We start from the raw sequence: 15,169 nt of genomic DNA, 5'->3' as shown, positions 1-15,169 counted from the left end.
TTGTGGTTGAAAGTGTTCTCAGAGAAAACATTCGAGGAAGAAACTTTAAGTCACAAGAATTCCAATAAATTTTCTAGTGGCTTAGTAATAAAACCTCACTACTCCTCTACACACTTTTTCAATTGAATTAAAACTTATTTTAAGTTGTGATCAATTATTGTTCTTTTTCTATTATCGATCTAATTATCATTTATTGTTTATATTTTTAATAATTCAACGCTAGATAGTTAACGAAAATCGAAATGTCAATGTTATTTAAATTTATCAAGAAGGCCATTCCAAATAAAATATAGTATATTATATAAAGAAGGGTAAAAGGCATTTCTGATAAAAGTGAAGCGTGGTTCTCGAAATATTAGTAGAAATTAGACACATCACATTATGTGACTACGAATATCGGTGCAATTCTAAGGGAAAAAAAAGAAAATTCTTGCCAGTCTAATAAAAGGCACAAATGGGTCGAAAGTTGTTTTTATACCAAGAAGCAACGTTTAATACACTTTATGTTTTAATGCTTTTTTAAATATTTTTTCATTGGTTTTTGCATGACTCTATTTGTAGAATGTAATGATCCATCGTTTAACGGAAAAATGATTCGAAGCCATGGAAATTTATCTTTAAAATTTGAATGCTCTCAGGGTTATAAATTATATGGAAAGAAATATGCACATTGCGTTCAAGGCAACTGGGACCATATTCCCAAATGTGTCAGTAAGTTATTATAATAGGGTTTTAAATGTTTTGCCTTGCTTAAACTATAATTGTTTTATTTTAGTTCCTAATCATTGTTCTGTAGGCACTCTATATAAAAAGTCCAATATTAAACTTACCTTTAACGGTGGTATTTTGAAATTTTCATGCAAGTCTGGTTACAAACTTCGAGGAGAGCCTATCCTTGGGTGCCTAATCGATGGATGGGATAGCCCCTATCCAAAATGTGTTTTAGAAAGTAAGTTTTATTAGAAAATATGCATCGTAGACATAATATGTTTATACTTACAATTAGAAGACGTAACCTCAAAGAACTATGTAAACGATATTATAACACCTGGAGAAGGAAATCATTCTTTATCATTTAAGATCATTCACTTCCAACATTATTTATTTACAGATACTACTCTTACTAAAGACTACCCTACCGATTCAATAAATGAAGGTAATAATCAATGGACTTTTTGAAGGTCTTATGAAATAACTTTTACATTTTTTAGATGCTATAACTGAAAAACCTTATCTACATGATGGATTAAATGAAAGTAAGTTTAGAGACAGACTGTATTTACAAATAATATGATTTTTTAAGGGACAACCCTAGCTTTACCATCAAATACTATACACCCTTATGAAGATAAAATAGCCAAAGGTAAAGTAAATACAAGTACTTGGATAATAAATAGGGTTATAATAATTATTTTTAATTTATTTGAGTTTATTTCTTAGAAGTTACTGATATAAGAGTTGAGGAAGATTTTGTGACCGATGGTAAGCTTCAATTAGCTCCAATTATTTAATTTATAAAAAATATAAAATTCTTAATTTTTTAGTTGCTATAACAGCAAAACCCAATATCGATGAAGGTAAATAAATATAAGGGCACAAATTATATTTATATAATCAAACTAATTCATTTTAAGTGACAATGGATCTACTAGGTTTTAATAGACTTACTGTGCTACCAATCTCTAAAGATGAAGTCGGTAAAGTTTCTTTAATTATGTCTTTAAAATCTATTATTAATAAAATTTAAATGATTATATTATGTTTTCTAGGAGCTGATGGTACAGTAATCTACGTAGATAATAATCTAGTGGTTAACGGTAAACCAATAAGAATCCTCTGTACATAAACTGATATTTTCTTACTAATTATATCATTGTTCTTTTAGAAGTTTTAACTGCAAACCCTATAACTGATATAATTGGAAGTAAGATGAATATATTTTTTTCTTCGATATGTTTCTTCATATAATTATTTTTCAGCATCAATGGCAACCGAAACTGGAAATAAACGTAAGTTCGTTTAACTATTATAAATAACGAAAATGTATATGTGCCGTCAACAATAATCAATTTTTTTTCAATCTGGTCGGAATAGTCTGAACATATCAAAATATTTATGTGCTTCATATTCAAATTGTATATTTCCAATATTAGCATAATTACAAATATTTTCTTTTCAAAAAATAGGATGCAGATCGGATTTAAAATCTTTGATGTCGATTTATTTTATGCGTGTTATTTCGATTTCAAAATTTTTATATTGTATTTCAGATTTTTCTATGAAAAGGTGTATGCTATAAGTTTATATTTAAAGAAAACGGAAAAAAAACATACATTAAAGTGGTTTAGTAAGAGGTCACAGAAAGTAAAAGGCAATTAAATGAAAATTAGAAAATTTATTTGGAAAATATTGAAATTAAACGCATTTTGGAAACTGAAGTAATTTATCAAAAACAGAAAAGTTCACCGTAGTATACTCTGGGATAAAATCCATAGTATACTCCGCTGCGCTGTAAGCCTTTAGTAGTTGATAGTAAGAACAAAGTCTGTGGCAATACGTAATCTGTTGGACTGATGAGCCTTAAACCACCTCAATTTGATGGCACTGTTATAAAATATTTATCAGCCTCAGTTTGAAGTAGCTGCAGGAGCAAACGGTTGTTCATCCAAGAACAAAGCATTACTGTTCCGTCTCAGTAAATAAGAATTAGTGAAAAACGCGACAACAGCGCGAGTAACTGAAGTGCACTGGTTTGATGTTGCAGCGGTCCTGCCAAAAAGATAGACTCTTGTCGCTTCTCTTACGTTACGTTCACGTTCACGACTGAATTTATAACTTTAGGCTGTAGGAAGCATAAAAGCATACAACTTGTACTTTTAATAAAATAAATACATGATAAAGTAAGGAGAGTTTAGTTCCCTCATGGGTGGTCCTTCAAAGAAGATAAAGTGAACCTCGACACAACATTTTGGTTTAATCGAGCGGATGCATTGGCGGCGAATGGAAAAATGTGAAGCCTGCATCTCGACACACGAATAAGGTTAGATCGTTCTATGCTTCCTATCCAGCCTATCCTTCACGTTAATCCTTCTTTCACGTATTTTCTCGTAGTTATTCTCGTTTCCGTAGTATATTATGTAGTTAGAAATTGGTATTCGTATATTTCATAATTTTATTGACTCGGCCATTTTGCAAAAATTCCTTGTTCTCGTTGTGTGTACACGTAATCGGAGCGTCAAGCGACGTTGCCAAATCACTCGATTTTTCACGTATGTATTTATATTAATCGTATATTGTTAATTTACACGAATTTTTGAAACGGTTGTTGATTTTACACGGCGTATCTCGTTTGCCTAAGCATTTGGCATATTGACACGAAAGTATTATCGAGTTGAAGAGCCATTTTTGACAAGAATCGAGCCAAAAATGGGTAAGAAAAATAAAAGTATAACCATTGCCGATGATGAAATTCAGGAATATAAGCACGCACGTGAGGTAATATGTGAAAGATTAGATCGGGTTTCTAATTTTTTGCGGGAATATAAAGACGAAATATTTCACATCGAAACGCGTTTAAAGAGTGTTGAAGAGGACTTCTCGGAATTAGGTCGGATTCAGACACGGTTAGAGTTCTTATTGCCAGAAGAAAAAGACTACCGTTTAGACACAGAATCTGAATTTTACAGGGTTATCTCGTACGCGAAGAAACTTTTATCCGAATCCGAATTTAATCAACGCGCGAAAATAAATTCTTCCGGCTTGGCAACGCCTCAACCTCATCAAACGTTGGCATTGGGCACGGGCGCTGTAGCCAAACTACCAGACCTGGGGTTGCCAAGTTTTCATGGAAAGTACGAGACTTGGTATGGGTTTATAGATGTTTTTAATTCGGTGGTAAATGATAGACACGACCTCAGTGAAATCGATAAGTTTTTATACTTAAAGATTTGTTGTAAAGATGACGCGCTAAAACTAATTGATTCTTTAGACGTAACCGCGGTAAATTACACGATCGCGTTAGATTTATTGAGAAACCGCTATGAAAATAAAAGGGCAATCATAAATCACCATGTAAATAATATTTTGTTTAATCTCCCAAACGTAGTAAAAGAATCATCCGCCCAGCTACGAAAGCTACTCGACACTTTACACCAACATAAAACGGCCCTTGAAAAGTTAGAATTACCCGTGCGATATTGGGACACGCTTCTAATTCCCATCGTTTTACAAAAGCTTGATGACAGAAGTAAAAGAGAATGGGAAAATAAACAATCGAACAACAGTTTACCAACTTTGCAAGAATTAACTGAATTTTTAACTAAAAAAAGATTCACGCTTGAGGCAATTAACATTAATTTTGACAGTACAAAATTGGCAAATCGCGAAAATACACATCCTCAACCTCAAAAGAAAACATATATAAACAACCCAAAGTGTTTTTATTCCACCCCTAACCCGAATGCCTTCGAAAACAAATGTTATATTTGCCACGAAACAACTCATTTCATCTATTACTGTCCTCGCTTTATAAATCTATCGTTATCCGAAAAATATAACGAAGTAAAAAAGCACAGGTTATGCACGAATTGCTTGATACCGGGGCATTCAAAATTCGATTGTAAATCCAGCGGGTGTAAGAAATGTGAATTAAAACACAACACATCTCTACATAACGATCAGTATCGACCCGCAACGAGAAAACCTCCGCCTCACAACGGCAACACTTCCTTTTACCAGCGCCACTTCGGACGGAGAGAAACCGAAGCCACGCCGATGACGTCGCAGCGGGAAAATCAGCAGCAGCAGCAAGCGCAGCAGCCGTCAAGACACGGCGAAGTAAATCAAAGAGATGGAGAAATAAGAAACTTCGATGATTCACGCGACTCGGATGGACGAGCTGATGTCATGAGGGATCAAATCAGGCCGGGCGTTCATAGTTTCTGCAGTATGGATGGTTTTAATTGTAAGGATGTAAATAGGAACGATAATAATGAAATAAATGAACCAAGAATGTCTGATGAATCTATTTCTTACTCGACATTTAATAAAAATCACGTCCTATTATCGACTGCAACGATATTTATTGCCGACAATATCGGGTGTTAGCATAAATGCAATGTTTTACTCGATTCGGGAAGCCAGTCAAATTTTATTAGCCAATCCCTATGTAAAAAATTAAATTTATCATGTAAAGAAATAAATTTACCTTTATCTGGAGTTAACCAAATCGTAACGAATATCTCGCATCGTGCTTACACAAATATAAAATCGCGATTTAATACTTTTCAGATAGGCTTATCATTTGTAGTTTTACCCGTTATAACAGAAAAATTGCCACTTTTTAAATTTGATAAGTCCTTATTAAATTACCCTAAAAACATTAACTTAGCAGACGAACAGTTTAATGTGCCAAAGGAAATAGACGCGTTACTCGGTGCTGGCATATTTTTTGAATTGCTCGAAAGCGGAAAAATAAAACTAGGAAATAATATGGCAATCCTACAAAAAACCTGTTTAGGATGGATTTTTAGCGGGAATTTAAGTTTTAACGAACAATACGAAAAAACAGTTTGTAATTTTGCGAAAATTACGAATCGGGACTTAGACGAATCTTTAAAGAAATTTTGGCAACTCGAAGAATTTTCGAATGAAAAAATATTGTCAAAAAATGAACAATATTGCGAAAACTATTTTAAAGAAACGACGACGCGCAGTACCGACGGAACGTTTATCGTAAAATACCCGTTCAATCAAAATGTTGAAGGCGAACTAGGCGAATCTAAATCAGTGGCTCTCAAACGATTCAGACACTTAGAAACGCGATTAAATAAAAATAAAAACTTAAAGGATCAATACACGGCTTTTATGAACGAATATGAAACTTTGGGGCACATGACCTTTAAATGTTATTTAGACTCGGACCAATCGATCGCAAATCAATCATTATTTATGTCACATTCTGCAGTTTTAAGAGACTCGGTAACGACAAAATGCAGAGTAGTTTTCGACGCGAGCGCGAAAAGTGAAACCGGTGTTTCATTTAATGATATGATTTTAGCCGGACCGACGATACAATCAGATCTATTCTCGATTCTTTTGCGATCAAGACTTAGAAAATATGTTATTTGCGCGGACATTAAAATGATGTATCGATGCATTTTAATCGATCCTAGCGAACGCGAGTTTCAACAGATTTTATGGCGAACGAATCCCGATGAACCGATTAAAGTTTACAAACTAAATACGGTGACGTATGGGACGGCAAGTGCACCATTTCAAGCGATCCGGTGCGTAAAAGAGCTTGCTATAAAAAATAAATAAAAATATCCCAGGATTTCAAAAATTATTGAAGACTCGCTTTACATGGATGATCTATATTTAAGCGTAAATTCGATTAGTGAAGCAATAGAATTTTATCACGAAATCACGGATGTTTTATCTCAGGCCAACTTAAACTTAAAAAAGTGGTCATCTAACGAAAGGTCAATTTTAAACTATATTTTACAGACAACCGAAAAACCAGAAGAAAACTTAGTTATATTTCACGACAAGAAAAAACTTAAAACATTAGGGATATTTTGGGATGCAAGTCGGGATATATTAAAATATTCTGTAAACGTTAAAATTAGCAATAATAAAGTTACAAAACGCTCAGTACTCTCTGTTATATCGCAAATATTCGATCCCCTCGGACTTATAGGCCCAGCCATAATAAACGCAAAGTTGCTTATTCAAACATTATGGCAACTTAAATTAGATTGGGATGAGGAATTACCCAACAATTTAAAAGAATATTGGTTACAATTTCTTTCACAAATTCCTCTTCTAAATAAAATCGAAATAAATCGTCAAGTTTTGGTTTCTAATCCAGCGACAATCGAACTATATGGGTTTTGCGATAGTTCTGAAAAGGCGTACATGTGTGTATTTGTGCTCTGTAAACGAAACCGGCGAAAAACAAATACAACTTCTAACGGCAAAATCTAAAGTAGCACCTATTAAAAAACAGACTTTACCTCGATTAGAGTTAATCGCAGCGCACTTACTCGCGGAGTTAGTATACAAAATTAGGAAAATTTTCGATATTGACATTGGTAAAACTATTTATTTCACGGACTCGACTATAGTGTTATCGTGGCTTAAAATTGAACCATGTAACCTCAAGACCTTTGTAGCTAACCGAGTTGCAAAGATTACAGAAATTTCTAGTATAGGAAATTGGAGGCACGTCAAAAGTGAAGAAAACGCTGCAGATATTATCTCACGTAGGTTGGACCCAAAAGAACTAATCGAAAACCAAATATGGTTTTACGGACCCGAATTTCTAAGACACGGTTTTCAAAATTGTGTGCTCGATGAAAATTTAGATATGATGGATAATTTACCTGAGTTAAAAATAAAAGCAATATCGTTAAATGTTGCGAGTAAAGCGTTAGAAAATGATATAAATATTTTTGACAAGTTCTCGACTATGAACAAATTACGTAGAGTGGTAGCTTATATTAGTAGATTTAAAAATCGCACATTAAAGAAAATAAAAGCTTTTTCCGATGTATTAACCGTCGAAGAGCTACATGAGTCTGATTTACTTTTAGTTCGAAAGGCACTAGGTGAATGTTTTACGCAAGAAATCGCGAATCTTAAAAAATTGGAAAATGTTTGCAGTAATAGTAAGATTCTCAGTCTACACCCCTTTTTAGATAGCGATGGCATTCTCAGGGTAGGAGGTAGATTGACAAACTCTGATATAGACTATTATCAGAAACATCCAATAATCTTGCCTTACAAACATAAGTTGACTGACCTTATTATTTTAGAGCAACATTTAAAAAACCTACACGCGGGTGTTCAAAACCCGTTATCAGTTATTCGACTAAAATTTTGGCCAATTAACGGCAAGAATGCAGTTAAACGAATAATTCACAAGTGCGTACGATGTTACCGCGTAGCTCCAAAACCAAGTAAGTTTTTAATGGGGTCTCTACCGCGTTCACGAGGAGTCACACCAAGTAGACCGTTCACGAATTGTGGGGTAGATTACGCGGGACCGATATATGTCAAAGAGGGTACATTACGCAGAAGTAAGTTAATTAAAACATACATATGTATTTTTATTTGTTTCGCGACGCGAGCAGTCCACGTGGAGTTAGTAACGGATATGACGACAGATAGCTTTCTTAACGCGTTAAAACGATTTTGTTCTCGACGCGGCATATATATAACCTAGCGACATATATTCGGACAACGGTTCCAATTTCATTGGAGCGAACAATTATTTTATGGAACTTTATACACTATTAAATAGCAAAGCGCACAATGAGACGATTACCTCATTTTTGGCACGGGACGAAATAAAATGGCATTTCATACCGGCGCGATCAGCCCATGTAGGAGGCTTGTGGGAGGCATCAGTGAAATCAACGAAGTTTCACTTAAAAAGAGTTTTGGGCAATTCGTCACTGCGTTTTGATAGTGCAAATCGAGGCATGTTTAAATTCGCGTCCTCTCGTACCGATTTCTAATGATATAAATGACTACATTCCTTTGACACCGTCCCACTTCCTCATAGGCGATTCTTTAGCCAGTTCTCCTGAAGCCGATGTACGAGACATTCCCGTATCCAGATTACCCAGGTATCAGAGGTTGCAGCAGCTGTATCAACAGTTTTGGACCCGATGGTCGAAAGAATACCTGGCCAATTTCCAGACACGCAGGAAGTGGAAGAAAAACTTCGAGAACACGGTGAAGGTGGGCACGCTTGTGGTTTTGGTGGAGGACAATATGCCACCCTTGCGCTGGCCTATGGCGCGGATTGTGGAGTTGCACCCAGGAGCGGACAACGTCGTGAGGGTTGTTTCAGTTCGCCTGGCTAATGGGACAACGTCAAGAAGATCCTTATCGAAGATTTGTGTTCTACCAGTGGAAGACTTATAAACGTTAAAGTGCTTAAATGATGTAAAATTAAGAATCCATGTTTTCGTTTATTTCATGTTATATTATCATAGATTCTAGCTATCTTTAGTACTATTGTATAGTACTATAGTATACTTGTTTTGAAAAGTAGGACTTTTCAACGGGGGCGGCATGTTCCGTCTCAGTAAATAAGAATTAGTGAAAAACGCGACAACAGCGCCAATAACTGAAGTGCGCTGGTTTGATGTTGCAGCGGTCCTGTCAAAAAGATAGACTCTTCTCGCTTCTCTCACGTTACGTTCACGTTCACGAATGAATTTATAACTTTAGGCTGTAGGAAGCATAAAAGCATACAATTTGTACTTTTAATTAAATAAATACATGATAAAGTAAGGAGAGTTTAGTTCCCTCATGGGTGATCCTTCAAAGAAGATAAAGTGAACCTCGACACAACAATTACAGCGCTTATATTGGCCTTAAGATGAGTTGCTCCTGCCATAGTGCAAAGATATCCCCCGAAAAATAAGAAGTATACGGAACGTTTGGTAATCCAAGATTTCCTGGATGCACTCCGCAATGGTGAAATGAGGTAGTACTTATTACCAGCGCACCTATCTAGCTAATAGGTGCACTTGCACAAGCCCTTAAGGTCGAGGCTGTTAAAAAGATGAACAAGGGCCTCAAAAAAAAAGAATAGATGATGATAAAAAGATGGCAAAGGCTCATGACCGTCAATAAGAGTCGAATTTGATATTCGATAAATTCATGGTCCGATGATTTGACGCTAAAAGAGTCAGTATGGCGGGCCTTGTGCAAAAAGACCTATTTACTGCTCTAGCTCAGTAAGCTGTGGCATATTATATGGCTAATAACTTACAAATGGCTGGAGGAATAGCTGAGATTTTCCGTAAAAACTTTGTATAAATTCATGAGCTACCTCGAATGAAGAAACTGTTAGAAAGATCTTCTGCCTGGTTACTTTATTGTTCTACCATTTAGAACGCTTTGTATTCTGTACAGAAAAAAATGTTTTCCAAGGATCTGAGAAGTCTAGCAATTCACAAACAATTCGCAAGCGGACTCGATAACCTGGACCGGAGGATAATTCGCAGAATGTTAAAGGTGTTCTACAGGCGTGCAAGTTCGGGTGTGCTGCTTCAGCGTCATTCCCTGATGAAAAGTGTTGATTGTTATTTCTACAAGAGGTTTAGTTGCAAGAGGGGAACCTTCTACCAATGTCGACGCACGCCATCTTTAAAATCATTTCGGAATAACATGAGCTTAGTGAGGGGGCAGTGTAACGGTTTGGAAACACCATGAATAACAGTTATTCTCTATTATTTCAGAATGGCACAAGGGGGTACACTGGACGACGTCTCTGGAGACGCTTGGAAGGTTCGCGAATCTTCCGGAATCCTGGTCAGCCGAGAATATAAGGAGCCGCATCGGGGAGGCTACTTGACAATTCAGAATAATGGCGCGACATAAATAGTAGTAAATAAATAGGGTTTAAATAAATATTTCTAGTAGTCATAAATAATAGTCTTTAGTAGTGTAAATGTGTAAATAAATCAGTCGATTACGTGGGTTCTCAGCCAACATCTTTATGCCCAAGAAGTGTTTAGCTTTCATAAGAAACAAACTCGACTTAATGAAAATTCTAACTTAATAATAAATTGTTTTAGTTTAAAGGAAATTAGAAAAGTTCAAATTGTTGTATATTTACCTTATCTTAGATATGACATCATCAATATGTTTTTTAAATGGAAACCACAATTTTTTAATGCAGAATCAGAAAGATAGTTTCGGAGATATGTCGAGTACTCAAAAGGAGGTGGTTCAGTTGATTAATGCAACTCATCCTAATCAGTCGCCTATTAGCCAAAGCATGATAAGAAGAGTTGAAGCAAAGTTTTGTAAATTCGGGCATATTCGCGATAGTCAAAAAGCTGGTCGGGCTTCAATAACTGAAGAAGATAAGCTTAACGTTCTGTTCTGGTACGGCTTCTAATGTTAATTTTTCGCGATCATAAAGTATTGAAAAAAGCAAAGCTCCACCCTTATAATATATTCTTACTTCAAGAGCTATCGGAAGATGATTTTGATTGCCGAAATGAATTTTGTGGGCAAATGCAGCAATTATGTAATGATAACAATAATTTTGTAAAACGGATATTTTCTGAAGAAGCAACGTTTACTCTAAACGGCCATGTGAAGAGACAGAATTGTCGATTCTGGGCGACCGAAAACCCTCATTTGTTGACAGAATGTCATACACAACACCCTCAAAAAGTCAATGTGTGGTGCGGTATAGTGGAAGGAAGAGTTTTAGAACCTTATTTTTATGATGATACTCTCACTGGTGAGAGGTATTTGGACTTTCTTTAAAATGATCTTATCCCCGCTCTGATAACTTTGTATCCGGATTTGGAAGAACCCGACATGCACCAACGTGATCTTTTTTTTCAGCAAGATGGAGCCCCGCCACACTATGCTTTACCCGTTCGCAATTATCTAGATGAAGTTTTTTCAAATCGTTGGATAGGTAGACGAGGGTTCATTGAATGGCCACCCAAATCGCTAGATTTAACTCCCCTTGATTTCTTTTTATGGAGATACTTAAAAAGTAAAGTGTATGTCACTAAACCAGCGCGCTTAAAATATTTAAACGAACAAATACGCCAGGAAATTAGAAATATTACTCCAGATGTCATTGACAACGTTCAAAAAAATTTTTTAAATCCTCTTGGTTATTGTGAGGTTGTTAACGATGCTTAATTTGAACATTTAATTTGAATAAATATTTCTTTATCATCTTTATTATCATCTATTTTATCATTTTTCGTTCAAAATACTTTCTGATTCTGCATTAAAAAATGGTGGTTTCCATTTAAAAAACATATTGATGACGTCATATCTTTTTTTTAAATTCACCCTGTATATTTAATTTCCACGTAGAAAAAAACCTAAACCAAATATTAAAATCGACAGGTTCGGGCGTTTTTTTCAGAAACGGTCCATTTCATTTTTATTGAATTTGACCGCTACTTTACGAATGCACTGTATATGGAAATAGAAATGGAACAGCCTATATTTTTTTTTCCGAAGTGGGAGTCTCATTTGACTCTCTCTTTAACCCTAAAAATGTTTTGCCCTAAAATGCGACGTTACCTCGTTATTAACAATTTAAAGAAATTTTTACGAAAAACACTATATCACTTAAATTTTAATATTTACCACCGACGTTTAACTTTTTGAAAAATCTATGTTCTTGGCTTAATTCATGTTTCGAAATTCTAAGATTTAGTTTTTTTAAACGGGATAACCAAAATCCATCCAGGCATCATTTTATCATCAATTTGATACCAACAGCCTTTATCTCTAACCGTTTTCTCAAAATTTGTTTTTAAAGGAAAAATTACACATTTTTTCATAGGCATTACAATGTTTATTTTTACTTGAGAATGATTAGAGATTTAGCCGCATTCGAGCACCGCAATATTAAATAAACACCCTGTAGATAGGGGTACAACTTTAGTTGTATCTCCATATATTATGAACATTTATTCTTATGAAAACCTCAATGAAAACTAATTAAAACCTAATTAGAAATTTTTGTTCTCTACGCTCGCTTTAAATCTAATTTATTTTCAGCTGTTATTTCTATTGATGATTCTACTGAAGCTTTATTAACCCAGGGTAAGACATAAAATATACTTTTTAATATGAAATTAGTCAAATATTAATTTTTTTAGTTATTGTACCAACAAACTCTTATTTAAATGAAGTAATTCATCAAGGTAAACTTAAGATTTAGGACTAATAATGTGTACTTGTATAAACAGATTTTTTTTTTATTTTAAGAGACAACAGAAGACTTATCAACTAGTTCACATATCTATGAAGATAAAAAAGGTAGAGGTAAAATAATAATAATTTGATGTTACAGATTTCTAATACCGAATAATTTATTTCCTATTAATTAATTAAATTAAGTTTAGTATTTTCGTAAATCGCTATATTCGTAACAGTAATATTTATTATATATCTATTATGTAACAGAAATTATAGGTTAAGCATTAAGTTGAAGAAAGAACGACGATTGATTCCCAGGTTTCCTACTTGCGGTTGTCGCAAATAGGGAAAATGCAACACACCACACATTTTGGCCATCTTTATGTTGAAATCGCCTAAAAGTAGAAAAGTAGGAGAAACGTCCTTATTGTAACATGTGACTTAGATATATTAGTTAAGATTATAACATCGATTTCCGCATGCAAGATTTTTGTTGATCGGCTGTATATAGGATATTTCATTTGGTGTACTTTCCCACAAAAAAAGCTTATTTAACGGTAAATAAAAATATACGATATAGTAGCCACCATCTCTTTAAGATTCTGATTGATCTCGCCCGCTGGCACCACCATAATACGGTCATTTTAGAAATTTGAGCAGTGTTTAATTCATGTATATAAATGCCAATATATTTGTCACTGAACTCAGTCTTACTACCCTAAAGTATCTAAAAAAATTATTCCAGTCCGCGAAATGAGTCCCGCGCTCTAGTTAAATGCGTAATTTCACCGGATTAGTGCAAGATATATCAGAGGTCACACCACAGATGTAAATAGCTCCGCACGAGAGCGAAGCGGAGCTATATACATCTGTGGCGGAGCTAAACACAGGGCTGGGATTCAAGATTACGACTCGATCTTAATCCAATCATGACATCGATCGCGACTCAGTCGTGACGAGAAGGGTGATTCTAAATTTCATTATTCGATTTGATTTAGGTTTTTTGGTATATATTTATTTTCCTTAATATTGACAGATAGAAATGTCAAATTGTCTTTTCTATTGATAAACACCATTATTTATTTTGTTAATTTTTTTTTGGCCTCCATGTGTTTTTATTTAAATATATACCCATATTATTTCTTTAAAATAATAAAATGTTGAATGTGCAAACCACTACTTGTAGAGAAATAATAATTGAATTCATGAAAAATCACAAAAACTTGTTGTGTTTATTCACTTTTGGTTTTAATATAGCAACATGGGTGCAATCAATAGCACCTATACCAAATTGGAAGAAGGGAAATTGGATCTCTCCATAAATGTTAATTTATTAACTTGTTCATCTATTGTCTTTGGGAAAATTAATGAATCGGTCAGCACGGTGATTGTCAATAATTTCAGTAATTTTATGGATCCAACGACTTGCAGTAGTTTCGCTAATTCCAAACTTAAAATCTTGTCCAATGCTTTGGTAACAATCTGTAGCATAAAATCTGGACATACTAAAACTGCCCATTCAATGGTAACTATAGCCATATTTTAGCGAGTAAGCGTCTTACTCGGTTGCCTTACAATGTCTTAAGCGTTACGTCATCATATGGTTGCGCTCGAATGACGTCATGTCTAACAGCTGTCAGTCTAAATTAGTAAATATTAGCTATACCTTTCATCGGTATTGCATTCGCTTTGGAGGCTGACCTAAACCATGAAAACACCCCATTGTCTAAGTTTTCAAAACGTTTTGAGTCTAAATACTGAACTAACTAAATCCGATCTTATACATTTTAAGGAACAGATCAAGAGGAAATGCAATAAACAAAAAAGTTACTGGCGTAAACATAACCTCACTCATATTTTTTTCACACAGAAATAAACACCAACTAATTAAAAGTCAATTTAAAAAAAATATCTGCCCAACCTCACCTTTACGTTCTTCACTGTATTTTTTGCAAATCTATTCGCTCTTTTGATAATTTATTATTTTCTGCATTTTTATTAGAGATTATTTATTAGCGGTCTCGGGAGACCGCTAATAAATAATAAATAACAAACGCTTAAAGCGCCTTATACGGTGTCATGACTTGATCGCTCGAATGAGATGTCTTAAAGACGCTTATAGCCGCTTACTCGCTAAAATATGGCTTTTACTTTCTCTGATGCTGACACATTATGCACGTATTAAATAAGAAAGAAGATATATCGTCTGGTGCATACGATATACCCAAGCGTGTCGTCGACAAATCGGTAAAAACTAGGCAATCCGCAAGACACTCACCATTGAAAATTTTATTTAGAATCAGTCATATAGAGTAATCGTGTCGAATCGTAATTTTAGAATCGCAGTCCAGGGGCCGTATTTTTGAAACTATTCGACGTTGATTCGCATACGAAATTAGAGGATTTCGCACGAAAAATCGATATTCGTATTTTTGACCGCCTCGTATGCGAACTTTTTTGC

At 34.7% G+C, this 15,169-nt stretch overlaps 1 protein-coding gene across 1 annotated transcript in view; it reads left to right on the top strand.

Moving 5' to 3' along the window:
* LOC126750124 (uncharacterized) overlaps positions 1-15,169 on the top strand; it is a 72,074-nt gene that overhangs the window by 27,276 nt on the left and 29,629 nt on the right. The window contains exons 3-16 of the mRNA XM_050459631.1: positions 562-711; positions 776-949; positions 1,112-1,156; positions 1,212-1,256; positions 1,304-1,363; positions 1,441-1,482; positions 1,545-1,577; positions 1,635-1,697; positions 1,770-1,817; positions 1,886-1,924; positions 1,980-2,009; positions 12,568-12,612; positions 12,669-12,713; positions 12,778-12,828. Of these exons, the coding sequence (XP_050315588.1) occupies positions 562-711; positions 776-949; positions 1,112-1,156; positions 1,212-1,256; positions 1,304-1,363; positions 1,441-1,482; positions 1,545-1,577; positions 1,635-1,697; positions 1,770-1,817; positions 1,886-1,924; positions 1,980-2,009; positions 12,568-12,612; positions 12,669-12,713; positions 12,778-12,828 (870 nt within the window). The remainder of the gene's footprint in view (positions 1-561; positions 712-775; positions 950-1,111; positions 1,157-1,211; positions 1,257-1,303; positions 1,364-1,440; positions 1,483-1,544; positions 1,578-1,634; positions 1,698-1,769; positions 1,818-1,885; positions 1,925-1,979; positions 2,010-12,567; positions 12,613-12,668; positions 12,714-12,777; positions 12,829-15,169) is intronic.

Source organism: Anthonomus grandis, chromosome 2 (genome assembly GCF_022605725.1).
Source record: "Anthonomus grandis grandis chromosome 2, icAntGran1.3, whole genome shotgun sequence".
Lineage (NCBI taxonomy): Eukaryota > Metazoa > Arthropoda > Insecta > Coleoptera > Curculionidae > Anthonomus > Anthonomus grandis.
The sequence above is the reverse complement of the archived record's forward strand: the minus strand, read 5'-3'. Positions and strand labels throughout refer to the sequence as shown.